This window comes from Kogia breviceps, chromosome 2 (genome assembly GCF_026419965.1).
Source record: "Kogia breviceps isolate mKogBre1 chromosome 2, mKogBre1 haplotype 1, whole genome shotgun sequence".
NCBI lineage: Eukaryota > Metazoa > Chordata > Mammalia > Artiodactyla > Physeteridae > Kogia > Kogia breviceps.
This window is the reverse complement of record NC_081311.1, coordinates 188,171,839-188,193,384: the sequence shown is the minus strand read 5'-3', so window position 1 is coordinate 188,193,384 and position 21,546 is coordinate 188,171,839. Positions and strand designations below refer to the sequence as shown.

The following is a 21,546-nucleotide window of genomic DNA, read 5'->3' as shown; positions in this document are numbered from 1 at the left end:
TTGGGGATTCAGGAGGGGCTTTCTAGGTGCTTCTGGCTTGAACTCGTTTGTGTGGTTACATTAAGATGTCAGCTGGGGCTTCAGTTGTCTGATGTTTGTCTAGGGCTGGAAGATGCTGTTGGTATGTGCCTTCTTCCATGTGGCAGGCAAGTTTGTTTTGGCTGTTGGTAAGAGGTCTTAGCTTCTCTCCACGTGGGCTTTACCAGACGTGGCTGTTTGATTGCCCTTGCCTCCTTGTGGCTAACGTTCCCTAGAGCAAGCAATCCAGGAGACCCAGGCAGAACCTGCAGTGCCTTGATGACCCAGCCTTGGAAGTCAAGTATCGTCACTTCCTTATTTTGTTGGTCACTCAGATCAGCCCTGATGCAGTGAGGGGACCACACAAGGTTAAAACATACCAGAATCATTGCAGACCATCTTGGAAACTGCCTACAAAAGGTGGCATTTATTGTAGTGTCACATTTAATCCATAGTAGTCAGCCTGCTCAGGCTTTTTCCTCTTTTTATATAGTTTTTGGAATGAAGTCTGTATTGTGATTTAGAACAGCTAAAATACGGAAATACATGTAATGGTAATCTGTACCTTGGATTTTTATTAATAGCATTTAATTTTTGAAAGAGGTGTGGATATTAATACATATTTTTCTGAACGTTCTTTATTATACTTTTCAAAAATTTCTGGGAATGAGTCTGAAATATAAAAGCTAATTGTAGACAGTAGCAAAATTAATGTCAGAAGTTGAATAGAAAACCATTAAACAACAGTGGTAATTGATATGTCATCGAGAACTTATGTCATTAATGTGACATAACAATATATGAAGGAAAATGGTTGGAAGTACAAGGAGAAATAGACAGTTCCACAGTTACAGAAATCCCTCACAAATGTACTGATTGACTATACGATAAAAAAGAAGGATATAGAAGATTTGAATAACACAATTAGCAAATTAAAATTGAAAGCTATACAGGGAGCTTTGAACTCAGAAAGCAAAATACACAAGTTGTTCTTGGGAAATATCTGAGGCTGGCATAACCTTATTACTAAAACTGAACAAGGAAAATACAAGAAAGAAAGGGAAGCTATAGGTTATTCAAAATAAATACACAAATCTTAAGTAAAATATTATTAGCAAGTTATATTCAGCAGTCTGTTGAAATAATAGTTCACGCTGTCCAAACAGGGTTTATTCCTGGAATACAAAGAAGGAATTTGTTAACAGATACTTACTGAGATTTTTATAATAATAATAAAATTAACTGATCACCTGCTATATTACCAGACATCATTTCAAGGAGAAAATCAATGATTTCCACAAATGTGCAAAAAGCACATGAGAAAAGTCAGTCCCCACTTCTTATTTCCAGATGGGGGACTCTTAGCCACCTAAGAATAGAATGAAATGCCTAATGGCATAGGGGGGTGTATCTAATAAGAGACCTAAGCTTTAAATGAGAGACCTAAGCAAACAGTAATTAGTAGTAAAATGTTAGACACCTTCCCATTAAGGTTAGGAACAATTTAGGATACCTACCTTTACTACTACTATCCAACCTTGTTCTGCAGGTCCTAATTAACACACTAGAAAAGAAAAAGGAATGAAATTTATAAATATCAAGAGTTGACAAAGTTTGTAGACAGTATGATTGTCAGCTATAATAATCAACTGAGAAATTATTCTTTGAGGAGAGTTTGGTTGAAAAGTTTTCCCATAAATCATACTTACTATAAGTCAACTTTTCTCTACATCAGAATTAATCTGAAAATGACATGAGGAAAAGGATGTTTTAATAAGAATCATAATCTTTCTAGGAATCATTTTAACACAAAAAGTAGAAGATTTACACGAAAAAGGCAATAAAAGAAAAGAATATGGAAGGGTAAATGTACCTGAAAGGGAAAGCTATGTGTTATAAAGATTTTTTTTTTAAGTCACCTATAAATTCAGTGAAATCTCAATCCAAATCTGCAGAAGATTTCTTTTCTCTGAAACTTGACAAGCTGATCCCAGAATTCATCTGGGCAAGAAAATGCACAAGAATTGTCAAGGAGGGGCAAGGATTTGGGAGATGGGAAGGCCCAGTAAGAGGGAAAGGAGTATGTCTTAATACCCATACATACCTCAGAGTTAAAATTGTTTTTAACATGTATAGACAAATAGGTCATTTGAACAAAATAGAGAGTCCAGAAACAGATTAGTATATAGAGAGGTGTTTGGAATGCAATATATTTACCATTTCTAATAAACTAAATTAAAATAACTGCTACTTCATTTGTGGGAATGGAAGGAGAGTAGTATGGCGAACTTAGTTCCATATGCCATATCAAATGTAAAATCAAAATCAAATTCCAGGTAGATGTAAGCACAAATCTATAAATGTAATAGAAAAAAACAGAATATTTTGATAAGCATGATATAAATAAGGCCGTTTTTCAAGCCTGTTACATAAACCACAAAGAAAAAGACTGACAGATTTAACCAAGTAAAAAGTAATAAAACATGTAAATGATGAAATAAGTTAAAAAAGAAGATAAAGAGTCTAGGAGAAATTATTTACAGCAAGTAAGAGTATTGAAAACTGTAATACGTAAAGAACACCAGTAAATCAATACAAAAACAGTTGAAAAGAAAAACATGGAAAGAATATGAATAGATAAAGCACAGAAGACGAGTTAACAGATATCTTGTAAACATAAAAAGATGGGTTTTTTTCTCTTGTTGATTATAGAAGTACAAATTAAAATAATGAGATACCATTTTTAGCCCAATAGATGGGGAAAAGAAAAAGGCAGTTCTGTGTTTGAATGTAGAGAGAATGAATACTTTATAACTGCTGTGAAGTTAAATAGTTAAGAAACTTGAAAGGCAGTTTGTCACTGTCTATCAAATATAAAATCTTTATAACTCTGTGGAAACAAGTACATTTCTAGAAATCTGCTTCAGAAACCTAGCTCTTGTACTCAGGCAGAAATGCATGCTCCATCACAAAATTGGATACAGTCTCCATCTCCATGTTGTGATAGAGCAGTACTATGGAATTCCCTTTAGCTTTGACGTCATTATGCAAACATGGAAAATCATCAAGAAATTAATGGAAGAATTCATATGGTGTGATCCTGTTTATATTTAACACTAATTCTAGTGTATAGGTAAGTATGTTAATGTACATACATGTATATGTGTATTTGTATTCGTGTGTGTGTGTATATATATATGTAGATGTATTTTTTTTTAATGGCATAGAAGGATGAACATTGAATTGCAGTACAGACAGTTCCTGACTTATGGTGGTTTGACTTAAGATTTTTCAACTTTATGAGGGCACAAAGCAGTACGCATTCGGTTGAGGCTGTACTTTGAATTTTGATCTTTTCCCAGGCTGGGATCAGCAAGCTGCAGCTCTCAGCTAGGTGATCACAAGAGTAAACAACTGATACACTTATCACCATTCTATACCCATACAACCATTCTGCTTTTTTACTTTCAGTACAGTATTCAATAATTACATGAGATATTCAACACTATTATAAAATAGGCTTTGTGTTAGATGATTTTGCCCAACTATAGGCTAAGCTACGTGTTCTGAGCATGTTTAAGGTAGACTAGGCTCAGCTAGGATGTTCAGTAGGTTAAGCGCATTAAATGCATTTTGAACTTATTCAGTATTATGAGTTTATTAGGACATAACCCCATTGTAATTTGAAGAAGATCTGTAGCTACCTCTAGGAATGATCTGTAGTTGTTAAAATACCACCCTAGAAGGTATTTCCGGTTCTTTGACTATGGTTAAACAATAATACATGTAAATAAGTCACTTTTAGCGTGTACATAATAATTAGTTAACATTCTAATTATTAATAGCACCTGTTTAATTTGCTGGGATTAACATGTATATGTCTATAAAGTATGTAGACATACTGAGATCATTTGAAGCAAGGGAATATGCATCGTCATCACTAAAGGTCACATTTCTTTCAGTCTCACTTACCTGACAGTCCTTTAGAAAAGCCTAAACTATTCCTCAGAGACTTGTGAAAGGGAGAACAACTCTCTCCAGATCAGTTACATACTCCAAACACCATCTTTATGCCTACTCTTCCTGAGCTCGTTTTGAGAAAAAAAAACAGCTTTATACAGTGAATCAAAATGATATATCCTAATATGAAGGTTTGCTGCGCCATACAGTACCTGTAGATGTGAAGGGACTAAATCAGATACATGTGCAATTCTCTTACTGTCCCACTGACATAAAAAGAATATAATGAATTTAAAAGTTACAGATTCACTCTTTCCTGAACTTTTTTTTAGTATTACATTTTATTCATGCCATAATAATGTAGCAAAAATGATCACCTGCACTTCAAAACATATTTCATATTGCTTTTCATATTTAGTATTAATTACCAAGTATTTAAAAAAATTTTTTTTAATTTGGTTATACAGGCAGTAAAAATGGTCAGCTTGGATTGTAAATTTTGATAGTATGATAGAAGACCTTAGGTCAGGCTTACTTTGCTTATTTCTAGGAAAGAAGTTGCTAAGCAGAAGAGTAGTGTGGATAAACTTGAGAGGAAGATTGTACAGTATTTCTAACATTAGCAATCATATGTTGATTAACACTTTGTTTTTTACCTAAATATTAAAGCAGGTCCCTTAATAATCTCTGCTGGATGACACTCTTGACTATGCTTTATATCTCTGAAACAAAAAGTACATGTCTTTTCAGTATTTTGTAATTTGAACTGCCTTTTTCTCTAATTTGTTCAAATAAGTGAGATTTTAGAGTCATAATACGAAGTTCTTTGTTGTAAATTATTTAATGGAATTACCTCTCTAATTACTGCTTGGTCAGTTTTACTTACTAATTAATCATCTTTCAGAAAGTCTAATTATGTTAATCTGATGAAATTTCAGGAAATCCAACAAGAGACAGATATCCCTGAAAGAGAACTTGTTAGAGCCCTGCAGTCCCTCGCCTGTGGTAAACCAACACAGCGGGTTCTCACAAAGGAACCCAAGTCAAAGGAAATAGAAAATGGTCACATATTTACAGTTAATGATCAGTTCACATCCAAACTACACAGAGTCAAGATTCAAACAGGTATCTGGAATTATATTTTTCTCTCTAAAAAAATTATATATATTTCTTCTTTCTAAAAAAATTCTTAATTGTTGGATTTCTATTTTTTAAAAAGTAGTGCTTTTCTGGTGCTGCATGACATATAGGATTAAGAAATAAAGTACTTTTATTGATATGTGTTCCTGTCAAAATGCAGTTGAATCCAAGTACAGTAAGCATTTTAAAAAGTCATTCATAATGTGAACAAGTATTTATTTCCATATGGTTTTTGACAAGTGAAATATAATTTTATGAACATATTAGTACTTACAATTGTTTTTAACTGGTTGAGTTAACTAATAGTCATTGATGTCTATTTTAAAACATTTACAGATTTCTCAGAATTGGGAGTTACCTATTTAAAATTTAATCTTTAAACGCAACTATTTATATTTGATAAATACTTTCCAAGTTTCAAAATTTAAAAACCCATATTCTCTCTCTAACTTAAAAACAGTGATGACACTGTTGTGAACAGATTTTGGTACAGCTTTTTTTTTTACGTTGATGGTAAAGGTCCTACTTACTGTATATTTAGCAGTGTAAGGTGTATATTTTCTTTGCATTTAAGGAGGAAAAAAGGCACTTCACCTTTGCTGATTTTTAAAACTCTAATGCTACCTGGTTTCAAAACTAGTATTAAAAAGACAAAAACAAAAACAAGCTAGTATGAGGTAAGTTTCCCAGTGGTAGTTTATCCATTACAGCTAATACGTCTGTACAGTAAGATAAACTTTTTAAATGACTACAATTTTCTGATTTGAAAATGGTTTTACATTATGTATTAATAAAAGATAACGTCTTTTAAAAATTATTTTAATGTTAAATATACAATTGATTGCCGGAATATATTGATTCAAGAACTTTTTATGTACACTTTTGTTTTTCTTTTTGACCCTAATTGGATATTCTTTTCAAAGCAGAGTGGTCTCTCTTTACAATCTTGACTACTTTGCCCCATCATTGCAAACCTTATCATTGTATCTTATCTTCATCACCAAAATTGATCCATATCTTTGGAACACAGGTGTATATTAAAAATAAAACAGAACTGTGCTAAGGAGGGTCATGGAATAAAATTTCTTCTTCTCCCAGTACAAGACATATGACTTTATAGTTTTGGGCAGAAATGGGTTTTGGATATCAGGACTTACTTGAATCTCAGATTTAGAGGATATATGGTGATACATATCTGAAATACCTAGCCTCACCCTGCTTTATCCTAAATAAATAAGTGTCTTTGTAATGCAAGATTCCATCATGTCCTGCAAATATTGTCAGATATTATTGTGATTATCAAAAAAATAGTCTTCTTCATAGGTTGTTAATTTTTGGTGTTAAGTGTGTGTGTATAGTATTTTAGGTCTGATTAAAATAGGAATATAGTTATATATGATGAAGAATTTGGCTCGATGACCTTTTAAAGTTCTTTTCAGCTGTAAAATTCTGTAAAGAAAAATGTTTTTCATATTGAAATGGTGCTTAGATTATCTTGGCTCTTACTGATATTTTGTAGAAGTTAAAATTTTCTCTCTGCTGTTAAGTATTGTGACCACATCGTTTTTTTTAAGTTGTCAAAATACATGTTTACCTTTTTGAGAAAGTACTCAGGCTCATAATCAAATATTTAGAGAGGCTGATCTTACCTACTTATGCTGCTTTTTACCGTGGTCAGTAATAGACATTCAAGCAAAATCTGAAAAGCATTTAGTCAAATAACACAACCTTTGAAAAGAATTAGATTCATTGTATTTTACAGTGATTTCCATAGTTGACAGCCTTCCCCACCACCATCACTCACCTTCTCTGTCCCTTTCCTCCTAATACATCTAGATACTTAGGTACCCACTTAACACAGCAGATACCCTTGTTATGCTCTTCTTAAATGCAGAGAGTATTGTGCTAGGCTCTGGGAGAGAGCTCCTGCCCTCAGTTTTTAAAAACATCATAATTCAGCGTGTATCACCACAGTCTTCCCATTTATCTTGGAGTATATTAATTTAGGTGACCAAATTTAGATGAACCAAGTGGATTGTTAAAAAGTTTTTTTCCCCTCCATTTTATTTTATATATTTTCACATCTTCAGGAAAAGTGAAAAACGCTCTAATAGATAATCGTTAAAATTTTGCCATATTTGCTCAAGCACCCTTATTTCCACCCTCGCGCTCTCCCTCTCCACCCTTCATATACATATATATTTCTTACAGCATTTTTAAAAATAGCTCTTTATTGGAGTATAATTGCTTCACAGTACTGTGTTAGATTCTGTTGCACAAGAAAGTGAATTAGTCATGTCCCCATATCCCCTCCCTTTTGAGCCTCCCTACCATCCTCTCTATCCCACTTCTCTAGGTCATCACAAAGCACCACGCCCTGTGCTATGCAGCTGCTTCCCATCAGCCAACTGTTTTACATTCGGCAGTGTATGTATGTCAATGCTACTCTCACTTTGCCCCAGTTTTGCCCTCCCACCCCATGTCCTCAAGTCCATTTTCTATGTCTACCTCTTTTTTGTAGATTCCACATATATGTGTTAATATATGATATTTGTTTTTCTCTTTCTGATTTACTTCACTCTGTGTGACAGACTCTGGGTCCATCCACCTCACTACAAATAGCTCCAGTTTTCTTTTTATGGCTGAGTAATATTCCACTGTATATAAGTGCCACATCTTCTTTATCCATTCATCTGTCATTGGACATTTAGGTTGGTTCCATGTCCTGGCTATTGTAAATAGTGCTGCAGTGAACATTGTGGTACATGTCTCTTTTTGAATTATGGTTTTCTCAGGGTATATGCCCAGTAGTGGGATTGCTGGGTCATCTGGTAATTCTAGTTTTAGTTTTTTAAGGAACCTCCATACTGTTTTCCATAGTGGTTGTATCAGTTTACATTCCCACCAACAGTGTAGGAGAGTTCCCTTTTCACCACACCCTTTCCAGCATTTATTGTTTCTAGATTTTTTGATAATGGCCATTTTGACCAGCATGAGATGATACCTCATTGTAGCTTTGATTTGCATTTCTCTAATAATCAATGATGTTGAGCATCTTTTCATGTGCCTCTTGGCCATGTATGTTTTCCTTTGTGAAATGTCTATTTAGGTCTTCCACCCATTTTTAAACTGGACTGTTTGTTTTTTTTTGATATTGAACTCCATGAGCTGTTTGTATATTTTGGAGATTAATCCTTTGTTGTTCCATTTGCACATATTTTGGTTGTCTTTTTGTCTTGTTTATGGTTGATTTCCTTTGCTGTGCAAAAGCTTTTATGTTTAATTAAGTCCCATTTGTTTATTTTTGCTTTTATTTCCCTTACTCTAGAAGGTAGGTCAAAAAAAGATCTTGCTGTGATTTATGTCAGAGTTTTTTTCCTATGTTTTCTCCCAAGAGTTTTATAGTGTCTGGTCTTACATTTAAGTTTTTAACCCATTTGGAGTTTATTTTTGTGTATGATGTTAGGGAGTGTACTGATTTCATTCTTTGACATGTAGCTGTCCAGTTTTCCCAGCACCACTTATTGAAGAGGCTGTCTTTTCTCCATTGTATGTTCTTGCCTCCTTTGTTGTAAATTAGTTGACCATATGTGCATGGGTTTATCTCTGGGCATTCTGTCCCGTACCATTGATCTGTATTTCTGTTTTTGTGCCACTACCATACTCTCTTGATTACTGTAGCTTTGTGGTGTCGTTTGGAGTTGGGGAGCCTGATTCCTCCAACTCTGTTTTTCTTTCTCAAGGTGCTTTGGCTATTCGGGGTCTTTTGTGTTTCCATACGAATTGTAAAATTTTTTGTTCTAATTCTGTGAAGAATGCCACTGGTAGTTTGATAGGGATTGCATTGAATCTGTAGATTGCTTTGGGTAGTATAATCATTTTCACAGTATTGATTCTTCCAACCCAAGAACATGATATATTTCTCCACCTGTATATGTCATCTTTGATTTCTTTCGTCAGTGTTTTATAGTTTTCTGAGTACAAGTCTTTTGCCTCCTTAGGCAGGTTTATTCCTAGGTACATTTTTCTTTTTTGTTGCAGTGGTAAATGGGAGTGTTTCCTTAATTTCTCTTTCTGATTTTTCATTGTTGGTGTATAGGAATTCCAGAGATTTCTTTTTTTTTTTGCAGTACGTAGGCCTCTCACTGTTGTGGCCTCTCTCATTGCGGAGCACAGGCTCCAGACACGCAGGCTCAGAGGCCATGGCTCACGGGCCCAGCCGCTCCACGGCATGTGGAATCTTCCCAGACCTGGGCACGAACCCACATCCCCTGCATCGGCAAGCAGACTCTCAACCACTGCACCACCAGGGAAGCCCTCAGAGATTTCTGTGCATTAATTTTGTATCCTGCAACCTTACCAAATTCGTTGATTAGTTCTAGTAGTTTTCTGGTGGCATCTTTAGGATTTTCTACTTATAATATCATGTCATTGGCAAACAGTGACAGTTATACTTCTTCTCCAATTTGTATTCCTTTTATTTCTTTTTCTTCTCTGATTGCTATGGCTAGGACTTCCAAAGCTATGTTGAATAATAGTGGCGAGAGTTAACATCCTTGTCTTGTTCCTGATCTTAGTGGAAATGCTTACGGTTTTTTACCGTTGAGTTTGATGCTTGCTGTGGGTTTGTCATGTATGGCCTTGATTATGTTGAGGTAGGTACCCTCTTTGCCCATTTTCTCGAGAGTTTTTATCGTACATGGGTGTTGAATTGTGTCACAAGCTTTTTCTGCATCTATTGAGATGATGGTATGGTTCTTATTCCTTAATTTGCTAATGTGGTGTATCACATTGATTGATTGCATGTATTGAAGAATCCTTGCATCCCTGGGATAATTCCCACTTGATCATGGTGTATGGTCCTTTTAATGTGCTTTTCGATTCTGTTTGCTAGTATTTTGTTGAGGTTTTTTCCATCTATGTTCATCAGTGATATTGGTCTATAATTTTTTGTGTGTGTGATATCTTTTTCTGGTTTTGGTATCCAGATGATGGTGGCTTCGTAGAATAAATTTGGGAGTGTTTCTCCCTATGCAATTTTTTGGAAGAGTTTGAGAAGGATGGGTGTTAGCTCTTCTCTAAATGTTTGATAGAATTCGCCTGTGAAGCCATCTGGTCTTGGACTTTCGTTTGTTGGAAGATTTTTAATTATGGTTTCAATTTCATTACTTGTGATACGTCTGTTTATATTTTCTAATTCTTCCTGGTTCAGTCTTGGAAAATTGTACCTTTCCAAGAATTTGTCCATTTCTTCATGGTTGTCCATTTTATTGGCGTATAGTTGTTTGCAGTAGTCTCCTATAATTCTTTTATTTCTGCAGTGTCAGTTGCAATTTCTCCTTTTTCATTTATTTTATTGATTTGTGTCCTCTCCCTTTTTTTCTTGATGAGTTTGGCTAAAGGTTTATCAGTTTTGTTTATCTTCTCAGTGAACCAGCTTTTACTTTTATTGATCTTTGCTATTGTTTTCTTTGTTTGTATTTCATTTATTTCTGCTTTGATCTTTATGATTTCTTTCCTTCTACTGATTTTGGGTTTTGTTTGTTCTTCTTTTCTCTAGTTGTTTTAAGTGTAGGGTTAGATTGTTTATTTGAGAGTTTTCTTGTTTCTTGAGGTGAGATTGTATTGCTATAAACTTCTCTCTTAGAACTGCTTTTGCTGAATCCCATAGGTTTTGGGGTCATCGTGTTTTCATTGTCATTTGTTTTAGGTATTTTTTTTTTATCTCCTCTTTGATTTCTTCAGCGATCTCTTGGTTATTTAGTAGTGTACTGTTTAGCCTCCATGTATTTGTTTTTTACAGTTTTTTTCCTGTAATTGATTTCCAGTCTCATAGCATTGTGGTCAGAAAAGATGCTTGATACAATTTCAATATTCTTAAGTTTTTCAAGGCTTGATTTGTGACCCAAGATGTGATCTGTCCTGGAGAATGTTCCATGTGCACTTGAGAAGAAAGTGTATTCTGCCACTTTTGGGTAGAATGTTCTATAAATATCAATTAGATCTATCTGGTCTGCTGTGTCATTTAACGGTTGTTTTTCCTTATTTATTCTGTTTGGATGATCTGTCCGTTGGTGTAAGCTAGGTGTTAAAGTCCCCTACTATTATTGTGTTTCTGTCAATTTCTCCTTTCATGGTTGTTAGCATTTGCCTTATGTATTGAGGTGCTACTGTGTTGGTGCCTAAACATTTATAATTGTTGTATCTTCTTCTTGGATTGATCTCTTGATCATTAGGTAGTGTCCCTCCTTATCTCTTGTAACAGTCTCTATTTTAATGTCTATTTTATCTTATATGAGTATTGCTACTTCAGCTTTCTTTCCATTTGCATGGAATATCTTTTTCCATCCCTTCAGTTTCAGTCTGTATGTGTCCCTAGGTCTGAAATGGGTCTCTTCTAGACAGCATATATATGGGACTTGTTTTTGTATCCATTCAGCAAATCTGTGTCTTTTGGTTGGGGCATTTAGTCCATTCACATTGAATGTAATAATCAATATGTATGTTCCTATTACCATTTTCTTAATTGTTTTCGGTTTGTTTTTGTGGGTCTTTTTCTCCTCTTGTGTTTCCCCCTTAGAGAAGTTTCTTTAGCATTTGTTGTAAAGCTGGTTTGGTGGTGCTGAATTCTCTTAGCTTTTGCTTGTCTGAAAAGCTTTTGACTTCTCCATCGAATCTTAATGACATCCTTGCTGGGTAGAGTAGGTTTTTCTCTTTCATCACTTTAAGTATATCCTGCCACTCCCTTCTGGCCTGCAGTTTCCACTGAAAAATCAGCTGATAACCTTATGGGGATTCCTTTGTATGTTATTTTTTCTTTTTCCCTTGCTGCTTTTAATATTTTTTCTTTGAATTTAATTTTTTTTAGTTTGATTAATATGTTTCTTGGTGTGTTTTTCCTAGGGTTTATCCTGTATGGTACTCTGTGCTTTCTGGGCTTGGGTGACTATTTCCTTTTCCATGTTAGGGACGTTTTCAATTATAATCTCTTCAAATATTTTCTCAGACCCTTTCTTTTTCTCTTCTTCTTCTGGGACCCCTCTAATTCAAATGTTGGTACATTTAGCGTTGTCCCAGATGTCTCTGAGATTGTCTTCAATTCTTTTCATTCTTTATTCTGCTCCTCGGCAGTTATTTCCACCATTTTGTCTTCCAGTTCACTTATTCGTTCTTCTGCCTCAGTTATTCTGTTATCGTTTCCTTCTAGTGTAATTTTCATTTCAGTTATTATGTTGTTCATCTCTGTTCTTTAGTTCTTCTAGATCTTTGTTAAACATTTCTTGTATGTTCTCAATCTGTACCTCCATTCTATTTCTGAGATTCTGGATCATCTTTACTATCATTATTCTGAATTCTTTTTCAGGTAGATTGCCTATTTCCTCTTAATTTATTTGGCCTTATAGGTTTTTACCTTACTCCTTCATCTGTGACATGTTTTTTGCTGTCTCTTTTTTTTTTTTTTTTTTTTTTTAATGAGTGGGATTGTGTTCCTGTCTTACTGGTTGTTTGGCCTGAGGCTTCCAGCACTGGCGTTTGTAGGCTTATTGGGTAGAGCTGTGTCTTCGTGCTTAGCCAAGGACCTCTGTGAGTCCTCACTCTGATGAATATTCCCTGGGGTCTGAGGTTCTCTGTTAGTCCAGTGGTTCAGACTCGGATTTCCTACCGCAGGAGCTTCCGCCCAACTCCAGGCTCATGAACCAAGATCCTGCAAGCCACCTGGGGCAGCCAAAAAAAAAAAAAAAAGAACAATAACAAAGTAAAATATAAAATTAGATTAGGAAACTAACAGATATGTTAGGAAGAATATAAAAATATAGATGAATCAATAAGCAGAAGGTACATCAGATCAGTACCACGATAGTAAGAGAAAAAAGGGGGGAGAGGCCTTGGCTGTGGAGGGGGTGCTTAAGCAAGGGCGAGGTTTGGGTGGTGGGCGGGGCCTATGCTCAGGACCCACAGGGCTGGAAAAGGCCCTGGGGGCTGTGGGGAGTGGAGCTTAGGCTCAAGGAACAGAAGGGCCCAGGCGTGCCCCCCACCCCTGGTCTCAGAGGGCAGGGGACCTCACCTATGGGCCCAGCAGGCTTCCTGGACTCGAGTGGTGGGGCACATGCCCTCCTCTCCTCTCCTGCACCTCTGGTCTGGGAGGGCCCCTTCTGATCTCCTGGGCCTCCCTCCTATGCCCCCAAGGACCTATGTGGCATGGAGGGGACTTTGGGGGACAGGGGACTGGCGTGGGAGCTCAGCAGGCTCCTTTCCCGCTCTTCCTGGTGAGTCCCTCCTGCCTGTGTCTCCTGATCTACCCGGCCTCAGGGGTGCCGATCCTGTCTGGCCTCCACTTCTCCTCCCCCCTCAGTCCCCCTGTGTCCTCCCGGTTCACTTTGAAGTTCCTCCCGTCTCCCTGGGCATCAGAGTCCCCCACCAGCAGCTGGCAGGCGCCCTAGTTGTGGGGAGACGCTAACTCCACATCTTTCCACACTGCCATCTTGACTCCACCTCCTTTCCTACAGCATTTTAACTTAATTTGCAAACATTATAACACTTCCCACTTAAATACTTGAGCATATACCTATCTCAGAATTAAGATTTTACCACATAATTGTAATACTATATCACACCCCAAAAAATTAATAATTCCAAATATCTATATATCACCCATATTTACGTTTCCACAGTTGTCTCAAAAATGCCTTTCATATCTTATTTTTTGGATTCAGGATTCAGTCAAGGGTTCCACATTACATTGATTTTAATGTTTCTTTAGTTCTATTCAATCTAATCCAGTGCCTCTATCTTTTTTTTTCCCCTTATGACATTGAATTTTTGAAGAAAAGCATTTTTCTTCTTTAAATGAGCATTTTATTCTAATTTTACTCTTTTTTATTAAGGTATTGATTAACTTGGGAGAAGACACTGAAAGCAGAATTCTTAACCAAGGGGTTCTAATTAGAAACAGCTGAATGAATATGCACACCAAAATGATCTTCTAAATTGTACAGTCTGCTATCTCCTGGTTGTGCCCAGGCCTAAGTCAGCAATGTTGCATATGGTTCTTTGTAATTTTACAATTTCTCCCTCCAGAAACTTCACATCTATCTCCTATTGATGACGAAATAAACAAAAAAAGTATTTCTCTGCTGCTTCAATTAGAGCAAAGTTATAAGAGAAAGGGACTTTTATACTTAATTCTTTAGCAGTTGCCTTGAAGACTATAGGGAATAACAGGAAGACTTCTGAAGAGTGGAATATAGTTTGCATTAGTGATATTGAGATTATGACATTTAATAATTACTAAGATACATGACAAGAAATTGTTGAATAATTGATGAGAGGTACAAAAGAATTGTTGTGGAGTTTGGTTAAGTGACATTCTAGTGGTACTTTAAATTTTTTATTTAGCTAACTAAATCTTGGCAATACATGTTCTTTCCTCCTCTTAAAGTCCCCACATTTCTCCTGTTTGAGATGCTTTTGGTGAGGTTTAACTTGGAGTCATGATGGTAAAATACTAGTTAACCTCTGGAAGTCACAAGCAATGAAAATTATTTACTGATAATTTTACTGCTAAATATATCCAGCTACTGTTTTTCTTCTAGGAAATGAATCATTGAATTCTATAAAAATAAAATCGGTTTTATTATCCTCTGTAAAATTAAACTCCTAATATTTAAAAAAATAATTAAGAATTGAAGAATTTTTATATCACTGCTTGTTAATTATTTAAATATTTATTAAAGTAAACGTTGAATTAGGCACTTTTTGAGTGTTTAATTAATAAGTATATGTGTGGTATATATTCAGAGGTTGACATTGTTTTCTCTCTTGATAATAGTAAATTATATTAAGTTTGCTTATAAACATTTTTCATTACCTTTGAAATTTACATCATAATCACATGGTAAATGTTTTTATTTCTCTTTTAGTTGCTGCCAAACAGGGTGAATCAGACCCAGAAAGGAAAGAAACAAGGCAGAAAGTAGATGACGACAGAAAACATGAGATAGAAGCTGCTATAGTGCGGATAATGAAATCTAGGAAGAAGATGCAGCACAATGTGTTAGTAGCAGAGGTGAGGACACTTCCAGATTGATTAATGTAGAAAAGACAAAATTACTTTAACAATTTAAATTTAGGAAAGTACTGTATTCAGCTAATTTAAAATACAATCTTAAAATTAGAAAACCGTAGTCAAATAACACATTAAAAGCATGGTACTTGCTTGATAGTTAAACATAGCAATGGGGCTTCCCTGCTGGCGCAGTGGTTGAGAATCCGCCTGCCGATGCAGGAGACACGGGTTCGTGCCCTGGTCCGGGAAGATCCCACATGCCGCGGAGCAACTAAGCCCATGAGCCATGGCCGCTAGGCCTGCGCGTCCGGAGCCTGTGCTCCGCAACGGGAGAGGCCACAACAGTGAGAGGCCCGCATACCGCAAAAAAAAAAAAAAAAAAAAAACTGCATCGAAATATGTGCACACTTTAAGAACTAATATGTTTGTAATGAAGATAATAATAGAATATTGTCACATGAAGAATAAAGAAAATTTTCACTGCTATTTAGTACTTTGATGTAAAGCAAACTACCTATACTTCTAAAAATTAATGGCTTATTTATTGAGTACATACATACTAAAAGTTAGGAAACTAAGGAGGGGAAGACCATTGTGAAGCCATTGAAATAGTGAGGAATGAGGTGATTAGGGCTGAATAAAGTTTTGGTTGAAGATGCTGAATGAAGACACATAGGAAGTGAAATTGACAGCATTTATTGACTGATCATGGGAAATGAGAGGGAGGAGTGGAGGATGACTCTTAGGTCCTTAGCTTGCTTGGCTAGATAGAAGTTGGTTTCCTTAACTGAAAAGGGAGGAGCAGTGTGCTGCTGTGTTCCACAGGTCAGCTAATATCATTTTTTATAAGTTGACTTCATATCACATGGCAGAGGAAGAGAATTATAGGTGAGTGGTCAGTAATTTAAAAAATCATTTAAAAAACCAAAACAAGTAAACCTTTAAGGCATGTTGGCAATTAGGTGACTACTTAGTTTTCCCATTTTCATTGGACTGGTAAGAATAGACATTTGATGGCAGTGCCTTGAGAAGTAAATGGAGGTGAAACCACCAAGTGAGTGGTTTCTCCGTTGAGGTGTTGGCTCGTGGGAAGGGCACAGAGAGCAATACTAGAGGATTAATTAAGTGTTGAGTTGAGGGCTTCTGGGTACTGTTTTTCTGGATGGGAAGACATTGAGTTATATTTATATTCTAAGGATAGGAAGAGATGCTTAAAAACAAAAGGGAAGAAAAATGAGATGAGGGGATACTTGATGTACTCAAGTCTAGAAAAAGAAATGTGAGAGGGTTGTATAGAGAACACAGGTAGGTGGTAGATGTGTTAACAGGGATGCTACCAAATACCTTACCTGAGAACCCAGGGCTGGGTGCAGGGGTGGTTCGAATGAAGCATGGAAACAAGCATGGATAAATGTAAGGTTGTGGGAGTTTGAGGAATTTCAAACTGAAATGGCCTCTTTTCTTATGTAAAACAGGATGTGAGGTTATGGTGCTTGAGAACTTGCTGACCTTGAATGCTGTAAATTTGTGTTATCAGCCTAAACCAGAGATTGGCAACCTTTTTTTAAATGGCCAGTTGCAGCATGAAAGCACCTGTAGATAACAAGTGAGTGTGCTGTGTTCCAGGAGGGATTACAACAGGCAGCGGGCTGTATTTGCCTGTGGACCCCAGGTCTACACAAAAGGTGTAAAAACGACAGCTTTGCTCAGTAAAGAACCGAGTAGTGGATTTGGGGTGATGTAGTAAATGTAGAATGGGTGCTTATGGAACAGAACCAAAGGAGTCAGGGAGTTGAAGGTACTGTTGGGGGTGCAGCTTAGGTGATCTTTTTTGAAGGAAGGAGGTGAGGTCAGAAGAAGTTATTGATAGCTTAGAAGAAAGGGCCAGAGGATTGATTCAGGGTCTCAGGTGGGTTGACGACAAATTTGTTGACACTGCAGTGATAATATTAGAAGAGTGATGGATTTTAGTTGGGGAGTGAAGTGCTGACATTTACAATTTTGAAGAGTTAATAATCCATTGTGGCCTTCGAAATGAACTGATCCAACATGAGTAAGAGAAAGGCTGGCTTATGGCTAGATGAGTGATCTGCAAGATCACTAAGTGGATTAGTGAGAAAAGCATGGGCTTCAGGAGCAGGAGAGGATGTAGATTCTCATCTCTTCTGGCTTCATTTACTACTTGTGCATATCATTTTCCCTCTCTGGTTTATTTTCCTCATTTGTAAAACGAGACAACCTACTTTGCAGGGTTAAGAGCATTAAATAAATAAATATACACAAAACTGACTGATACATAGTGCATAGTCAGATTTCGGCTACTGCTGTATTACTGTTTTATTATTACCGATGTCACAATACCTAGAATCCTGACAGCTGTTGGAGAAAAGAATACCAACAGTAGCACTTAACTATGGACTGGGCGTTATTCTATAGCATCACATCTGTTAACTCATGTAATATACACAACAACTTCATGAGGTTAAGTAACTTTCCCAAGGGCCCAGAGCTAGTAAGTTGGAGAGCTGGGATTTGAATCCAGGCAAGTCTGAGTCCCGAGTTTGTGCTTTTTAAACACGTTATGCTACCCAAATTCTGTGAATTGGGAGAGTAACCCAGAAGTCATTAGATTATGGCTTCAAAATTGGTTAAACTATACAGTGGTATAAATTCATACTAGTGTATTTCAACTAATTCGTCTACTAATCCACTTTAGCGTTCACATTCTGATGTGAGGAGGTGTGTTCTAGCCATACATTACATTTTCAAATAGAATCCTTTTTAATTTTCTGTATTTTTAATGTTCATAATCAAATTAGTAAAGTTTGAGCTGAGTCTTAAAATGACATATCAGTTCTACTCAAAGATAAGAATTTTTGTATGTTTATATGGAAATATTTTTTGTTTTTGTTTTTTAATTTTCTGGTAGGAATTAGTGTTGTTGTTTTTTTAACCTTCTCTTTTAGGTAACTCAGCAGTTGAAGGCTCGATTCTTACCAAGTCCAGTTGTTATTAAAAAACGTATCGAAGGACTTATTGAGAGAGAATATTTGGCACGAACACCTGAGGATCGCAAAGTATACACATATGTAGCATAAAATGCATTCAGAAACTTGATTTATTATTGGACTGTACTCTTCGCATGGACTGGGAAGTTCTTTTAAATCATTAAATATTAAGACGACCATCTCTTCTATTAAATTACAGTACATGTTTTAGACCATTCAGATCAAGCCTTTACTCCCTTTGAGAGTTTTCAACATCAGTTGATTGAGCTTCAGGCTTTACAACGTTTATCCCTGTAGAGATCATCTTTACAGTTCCTCGGGAAAATGTGAATGTGCCGCGTTTTGTTTTCAATACTGTATGAAAACAGGAAAAAATAAAACAAAATTTAGAAAATACAGCTCATTAAAATAAAATTGTTGGATTTCATTTCCCCAGGTCTTCAGTGTTCATGTAAATGTGTTTCTGTAGTGTTGCTTAGCACTTTGCGCATTGTATAAGTTGGGTAACAAAAATGGTAAAAGAAATGACACAATTCCCAATTATCTCGCTCTGCTTAAGGCATTTCTTTAGCTCGTCTTGTTTAATTTAAAGGTTTGATAAATATACAGAGACCCAAGCATAAAATTTGAGCATGCTTTATTCTACCACTTGCACTTAATAATCTAATAGCCTAATGACCAGGAACCTTTGTTTTGGGCTCAGTATACACCCTGGTTTGATTTTTCCCTACTGTAATTTGAGATGTCGCAAATTCTTACAATGATTAGGTTTTGTTCTGCATTATCTCTAGAGAAAGAAAGTATTTTAGTATGTATAAATTGTACAATAATTTTTTGCTGTTGTACTCACTGCTAATAGTGGATTGTATAGGGCAGTGTTTTTATTTCATTTATTGTAGACAAAAATAAATGAATTTAGTATACACATAATCACTAATTCAGGTGTGTCAGAGCACAAAGTTGGCAGCTGGTTGTATTTAATTCAGCCCCTCTGAAAAGCACATACAGTCTACACTTTGTTTCTAAATATCTTAGATTCCCCCTCTCTTAAATATATATTTTGGTGAAGCTGGGATGCACTGTTAATTTTCTGTTTCGAAATGCATTCTAAAGATGCAATAAATATGATTACCTTAATATTTTTTAATAAGATCTTTAGTTCCTGCAGCTGCGTTTTGGAAAGTGATTAAGCAATATTTTTCAAACCTGATGATTCTTGGATCATTCTTAGCTGTTGTCCTCCAAAGAGTCATCGTTTCATGTTTTCAAAAGATGTGCTTTGTGCTGAAGATTCATGTCAGTTATCCTGTGCTTCCAACTTTCACCAATATTTTTTACCTGATTGATCTGCCAAGGATTATAGTTTGCTTTATTTTAACTTCAGAGTATTTTTATCTTCAGTTTTATTTAATTGTGTTTCATTTTGTTTTCATAAGACAATGTTTCAGATATGTAATTGGGGCAAACCACTATAGATTTCTGTTGATAGAAAAATGACATGTTACTAATAAGTTCAAGTAACTAACTGACTATGATACTGTTGATACATTTATTAGAATGTATGTCTCAGAAGATGGTATCTGTTTAAATTTATGGTCAAGTTACAACTGAATTCTAATATGGATTAAAAACTCCACATAAATATTTTTCCCCATGCGTCTTGGGTTATAATTTTCCTTTAAGACTTGCAAATATGCTCTTCCTACATTTAATTTTGTCTCCATCTGTCCTGTAGAACTATAAGCCTTATGCTCTTAATCTCTATGTTTTCCACTTTTACATGATGCAATTAAGATACAAATGAAAACTATCATGAACATTATTCTCAGGATACTTTCACCATACTTGAGTGATAGTAGGTCAGGTGTAACAAGGAAAGCTGAAGGGTTTCCCTTTCTGATTTTACACAGTTGGAATTTCTTTAATGACAGGGTGTTTACCTACAGGAAAATACTGGTTATTTCATGTTTCATAATTTTTTTATTAACTTGACAATCTGTTCTGTTTCCCAAAGTGTTGTATATATCATTTAATTGGTATATATATAACACTTTGGGAAATAGAACACTCAGATTGTCAAGTTAATAAATATGAAAGATGTAAAAACTTCCATTTGAAATCTAAATGAGACATTAAAACAAAAATGTAAGTGCTTGTTTGAACTATTAAAAATCAGTCAAGTTAAATTTATGTCATTGTCTCAAGTGTGGATGTACAAATCACATCTAGAATTCAGAGACATACTTGTTAGTTTTGGAGAACAGGTTTGATGTTTATGCTTCTAAATGCTTGTAAATATATTAAAACATTTCTGAATTGCAGTTGAGTTGTATGGTGGGCGAAGGCAACCATTTGCATTCAATTGCATTTCTGTCAATTGCAGTTGAGTCGAGTGGTTGCAAAATGATGCTGCTTTGAAAAACAAAATTGGATCACCTAAGATGTTTTATGTTTTAGCACATTTTATTTTAGCTCATTAAGCTCATAGTGATACATTTTGACCTTGCTTTCTTTTCAGCAAGAGGTCCTTGCCGTTTTTCTTCATTTTTTAATGTCTTAATCTCAAAGAATAATGCATCCTAACCATTCGTTTAATCCTGTTGATGTGAATAGATTTTGGTGATTTACTTGAAAAATTTTAAGGAGGATGGATGCATAGTTTTCCAACTGCAAAAATGATGTACTCTTTGTTCACTTGTTAAATTGTAATTCTCTGCTATCATTTTTTAATCCAGGACGTGTTTATTTTGAATTGTTATATAGTTATACTATTTAAAGATTGAAAATTCATTGCAATTAGGGAACACACAGCCTCACAAAATAAACTCTGGTTGTGACTGTAAGGTTCTTTATGTCAAATGAGTTTTAAAAGGGGATGGGGAAGGGGGTGCATGTCTTGCTAAAGGATGTATTAGAATCATGTGTGTAGCACTGTAAATATAGACATGTACCACCCCCAGACTGCAAGATGCTGGTACACTTTCTTGACAAAGAACTTGTCATAGTGAAGCACTGTTGATGTTCCATCCCTCAGTGTGTATGTTGGGCAGCAAGAAAGGCTTAGGTGGCAACCAAGTGATCTTACAGTTATGCCTCCATCCCTAGGAGACTAGTTGGCATGATCTCAGGCTTCTAAGTATTTAGTTCCTAATTTTGGAAAATAACTGTACTATGTTAAATCCAGATAATGCTGGGGGTTTTTTTGTTTACAGTTTTAAATACTCATTTTGAATAAGTATTAGAGGGTTATATCTTTGCCTGCCTCCTGTAACTTAAGACTCAATTTTTATAGCCTTATTTTTCACATGGTTATCTGATGAATACTATTAGATTCTTTCAGTCTGGGAAGGAAAG

The 21,546-nt window shown here is 35.6% G+C and overlaps 1 protein-coding gene across 2 annotated transcripts in view; it reads left to right on the top strand.

Moving 5' to 3' along the window:
* The window catches only part of CUL3 (cullin 3), a 99,781-nt gene extending 81,154 nt beyond the window's left edge, over positions 1-18,627 (top strand). For both annotated transcript variants that reach the window (XM_059052073.2, XM_067026994.1), the window contains 3 exons: positions 4,917-5,103; positions 15,039-15,184; positions 18,151-18,627. In XM_059052073.2, the coding sequence (XP_058908056.1) occupies positions 4,917-5,103; positions 15,039-15,184; positions 18,151-18,282 (465 nt within the window). In that variant the 3' untranslated portion in view covers positions 18,283-18,627. The remainder of the gene's footprint in view (positions 1-4,916; positions 5,104-15,038; positions 15,185-18,150) is intronic.
* Positions 18,628-21,546: the final 2,919 nt, after the last annotated feature.